Genomic DNA, 5,161 nt, shown 5'->3' on the forward strand with positions numbered 1-5,161 from the left:
TAGAAACAATTATATTTTACCTTACATTCTAAATAAAGTTTCATTTTTATCACAAATATTTTAAAATGATATATATCAATATTAAAAATTATAATACTATATAATAGATATTGCCTATTATATTTTTTTACTGTTTATTAACAATTTCAAGTGTCATATATATATCAATATTAAAAATTATAATACTATATAATATATATTGTCTATTATTATTTTTTAAGGTTTATTAACAATTTCAAATGTCATATATACAGTTTAAAAAAACAAAACATGTCAATGTGTACAGTCTATAGTATTTTTAATTGTCATATACAGTTAAAAGTGAAAAAACGACCATATTGACCATCAAATTGACCATCAAATTCCACGCCTGTTTGAAACCATCTTGAATTCCATGAGGGTGAATTAAAAACAGAGCTTCAAATTTACCCTCATATGCAACGTAGGTAAGGAGAATTTGTTTGTAATCTACAAGATGCGATTCTTAGGTAGAAGAATTTGTTTGAATATTCTGTTGTGACTGCTATTTTTAATGCAGGGGCCATTTCCGAAGTCCTTGGAAACTCCCTCCCATCAGTCCGCTAAATTTAAATCCAGGGAGCATTTCCGAAGTCTTAGGAAACTCCCTCCCATGCACGTTGCTTTGGAAGCTCCCTCTAATGCCTCTTTCTTTGGAAAATCCCTCCCATGCATGCTTCTTAGAAAGCATTCCAAAACGGTGAGTGAATCATTTTGTGCAGATTTCTTGCCATTCAACTGCAGAGCAAAACTTCGTAGAGGGAAACCATGCCGAGGACTCAAATTCTCTCATCTGGGTTGGGTTCAAGTCAGGTTGTAGCATCCTTCAGAAATTCAAAACCCTCTGGTTATTGCAGATTTCATTTGGGATCTATTTCAAATCATTTGTCATCAACTCCTTTGGACAACAGGAAACGCTGTTGTCCATTGCTTAATAGAAATGGCATGTTACAGAGGGCACCAACCCACCTGTTACCCAAAGCTAAGGAAAATGACAGGGCTTTGGAGATTGATATAGGGGAAGAAGAGTCTACAAGAGATTTTGGGGTTTCAGGGAAGTTCATGACTGCAGTGGGATTAATAATGGGCACTGCAGTTGGGCCAGGAATATTGGGTTTGCCTGCAGCAACACTAAATGCTGGTACTCTGCCATCAACTGTGACCATTTTGGGCTCATGGGTGTATGTTATTTCATCCATCTTGCTTGTGGCAGAGCTTTCTTGTGCTGTTATGGAAGACAGAGGACTGGAAGAGGTGAGTTTTACTGGCTTAGCAATGCATACATTGGGAGACAATATGGGAGCTTTTGTTGCAGTGGTTTATGCAATGTTGAACTATGCTCTTTTGGTTGCTTGCATTGCTGGCCTGGGTTCCCTTGTTCAGCTATGGATGCCCTTTTTGTCATCTTTTGTTGCTTGTGCTGCTTTTCCTGTCATAGTTGGGGGGATTATAGGATTAGCATCCTTTAAGGTTATTGATGGTGTGAATAGGGTTTTGTGTGTTCTTATGGTTGCATCTATTTCTGCACTTGTGGGAGTGGGGGTATTTGTAAGGAGGCAATGTATATGGAATTCTTTGAACCATGTAGTGTGGGCTCCAGATGTTCTTTTGCCTGCTGTCCCTGTAACTGTGCTCACACTGGGGTTTCATGTCATAACGCCTTTTATATGCAAGATTGTAGGGAGAAAACCTAGAGATGCCTTTAAGGCTATTAGCTGTGGTGGGGCTGTGCCTCTTGCAATGGTCTTGTCATGGAATGCAGTTATTTTAGGCCTTGCTCAGTCTAGTACCCGTTCTAGGACATTGGATCCAATAAAACTTTTGCTGTCTCTGAATTCCTCTGCTATACCTGTAGTGCAAGCATTTGCCTTTTCAGCCCTCGGAACAACACTGATTGGTTATGCACTAAGTTTTCCTAAACAGTTGTATGATACTCTTTGCTTGATCAACATGGTTGCCCGAAAGAATTATAGAGCATGTTTGGGGAACTCCCCTAACAAACTGGAAGCTGAAAAAACAGTGAGAAATTGCAATGGTGTTCAAAAAGTTGCACAAAGAAGCAGTACAACCAATGGAAGTGACAGAGAGGCTAGCTTGGATGACCTGTTGGAAGGTCATGAACTTGGTAGAATGGGCTACCATGGACAACCAGAAATAGCTTTGAAAGATTCTTCTAGTAGTGGGTATGGAATGCAAATATCTGCTTACAAGGAGCAGAACAATGCCCAACATGATGGAAATATATTGAACAGAAGTACACATGAAGAGGACAGCAATTTTTCTAGAGACTTTTCTGCTAAGAGCCTGAGAAAGAAGTTAACATTATCTGGCACAGAAAGTGGTAGCACTGAAAGTAAAAGTGGGACCTTGTCTAGTGAAACAGAACACTTGTCAAATCTCAATCATTCAAAATCAGGAGAGACCTTGATGGTGTGCCTTGTTCTAGGCCCTCCCATTCTTATCTCATCCTTATTCCCCAAAGCTTTTGCAGTAGCACTTGATTTTGCAGGGGTCTATGCCAACTGTTTCTTGTTTGGCATCTTACCTCCATTGATGGCATGGATCTATCGCTACAATATTGTGAGAAGGTATGTTCTGAACCACTTTATGCATATATTGATATGGCTTGGTAAACATTTTTCAATAAATGATGGAACCGTTATCACCCTTCTATAGTTCATTGCTTAAAAATGAAATATGGTCAACAGTAATAATTTAATGAATTTAAATATAGCATTATAGTTTGAAGTCATTATGTTAAGAATTGACTTTGGTTAGAGGGGCAGGTAATAAACTCTAATTGAAAATTGTTCATAATCAATTCCCATTGAATTTTACTTTTGCATTTGTCATCAAACTTGTTATTATGTTGTTTAAATTATTTAGTTGAGGACAATGTTTGCAAGATTTGGGTACGGAGATAGCTACCCAAGATCAAGAGAGCTAATAGCAAACACAAAAGAAGCAAAAAACCAATATGAAAAATAATGCTATTCTATTCAATTATGCATTTGCAAAAGAGATTGATTATAAAGTACAAAAAAGCATATGCTTATATAGAGCAAGGCAATGCATAAATGGTGAAAACTAATTAAAGTTAGATATCCGCGACAATGGATCTAGACATGTACGATAGGAGTATATAACTAGATGAACTAACATGGTAGAAGGAATTCAATTCAACTAAGACTGGATAAGTGTCAATTAAGTGCATAAGATATGAGCATATGATTGTTTGACATATAATTCAATATATCAATAAACTAAATGCAAGAAAAATAAAATGCACCAACACCTCTGGTAAGTGAAACTTATGGAGAAATGGATAAAGGGGTCTCATTAATGTGTGTCCATGTTGGGTACTACTATAAAAATGTAGAGGAGGAGAAAATTAGTAGGAAAAAAACATCCCATGCAAACATGTGCGAAGAGATGTGATCCCCCTTCAAAGAACTAAGAAAGATAATATCGCACACAAATAGAAATTTCCTCCTTAAAGAGAGACCATGTCATCCTCCCCTCAAGATGAAGGCTCTTGTGCCAATAGTAGATGGTTGACATTGAATATTGAAGATGGTTCATAATTGACAAACAATGATTTTCCACTTCATAAGAAACAAAGTTAAATGTGTATGTAGGATATCTTCCCATCCCAAAAAGGAAGATATGGGAAGAAGGATAAGAATGAATGTTGTATCCCACTTGTGGGCTAAAGTAGGACATTCAAATCAACATTTTCACCAAAATTCTACTTTTTGACACCTATCACAACTAAATTGTTAAGAATTTGAAGGTGAAGTGAACTAATATTTTTGAGATTTTATTTGTAGATTATAAATATATACTTAAAAAAAATTAACAAATAATTTTGTGATTTTTTACGTAACTTTTTATAAATCTCTCCTTTTTAATAAAAGGCATAGAGTGTGAAATTATACTAACAAAAGTTGGGGGTCCAAGGATGAGCAAGCCGGTAGGATTAACGGTCAAAACACTCAACAATAAAAAACCATCAAAGCTTGGACCTTGATGACAAGAACAACAATACCACAACTTAACCCATTAATAACTTTCAATAACATATTTTTTATAGTTAACAATACTTTTTAAACAATGATGTTACTTCAATACAACATAATTTTATTTGTAGGAAGCATAAAATTATAAAATTTTAAACATGGGTTCGTAACACCAATATCTAGTTCATAGATATTTTTTGATAATTTTTTTTTGTAACTATTTGAAGTGAAATTAACTACAATTCAAACATAAGTTCTTTTTATATTGCATAGATTTTTTTGTATTCATTTGAATTATCCTTTTTTTGTTAGAGATAGGAACATCCATATCTAGAGCACAATTTTTTTTCAAAATTTTAATCTATTTTACTATTTTTCCATGTGTGTGGAATAGGGACCTTCACAATTGTTAAAAAACCTATCTTCATTAGAAAATAGAAAATAAATATAATATTTAATTCTAGTAAATTCAACGTTATACTCATCAAAAAGCTTACTTCAAGTTCTACAATCATAAAAAATATCTTTTCATATTCATTCCATTTGCTGGTCTAAACATAAAATTTGGAAGAAAATCTCGAGGAATAAAAAAGAACCTTTGAACAAAGGTTCTTTTTTCTCCATATTTGAAAATTACCTTCGTTTAAAGGTTTTTTAATATTTTAAACATTCAAAGAAAGCTACTTTTTGGCATACCTTTGAATGAAGGTATTTTAATTTTTTTACCTCCATTTGAGTTCATAAAAGTGATGTCCCAAGTTTGGGACTCACTATTGTGTGTTTACCTGGGGTCGTAGTGTGCTCTTAAGACATACAAAGATGACGCAACTCTAGAGAAGCAAACTTCAAAGACAAGATGAATGTCTTCCATGGTATCCTCCAAATCGACAAGAGAGTCACATAAAACTAAAATATACTTTAAGTACTCATCCCAGGTAGTTGTATGTGATCCTACTACAATAAATAAGTAGAAGAAACACCGAAGTTGGTGGAAGTGGAAGATGAAAAAGATGGGATCCTAGTACATGTCATCTAACTACAATCCTATCCCAGATGGTGTGTCTACATTAGATTTCTAAGTAGAACATCAAATGCATTTGCCAATGCTAGTGAAGAAGAATCAA

General features: G+C 34.7%; 1 protein-coding gene across 1 annotated transcript; it reads left to right on the forward strand.

Annotated features, from left to right (window-relative positions):
* Nucleotides 1-679: 679 nt before the first annotated feature.
* Nucleotides 680-2,694, forward strand: LOC131073411 (uncharacterized). The gene has a single exon (XM_058009859.2). The coding sequence runs from the start codon at nt 787-789 to the stop codon at nt 2,692-2,694; it is 1,908 nt and encodes a 635-aa protein (XP_057865842.2). The 5' UTR covers nt 680-786.
* The last annotated feature ends 2,467 nt before the right edge of the window (nt 2,695-5,161 follow it).

This window comes from Cryptomeria japonica, chromosome 10, assembly GCF_030272615.1.
Source record: "Cryptomeria japonica chromosome 10, Sugi_1.0, whole genome shotgun sequence".
NCBI lineage: Eukaryota > Viridiplantae > Streptophyta > Pinopsida > Cupressales > Cupressaceae > Cryptomeria > Cryptomeria japonica.

Coding starts and splice junctions, on each gene's coding strand:
- LOC131073411 (XM_058009859.2), top strand. CDS start 787: ATGCCGAGGACTCAAATTCTCTCATCTGGGTTGGGTTCAAGTCAGGTT.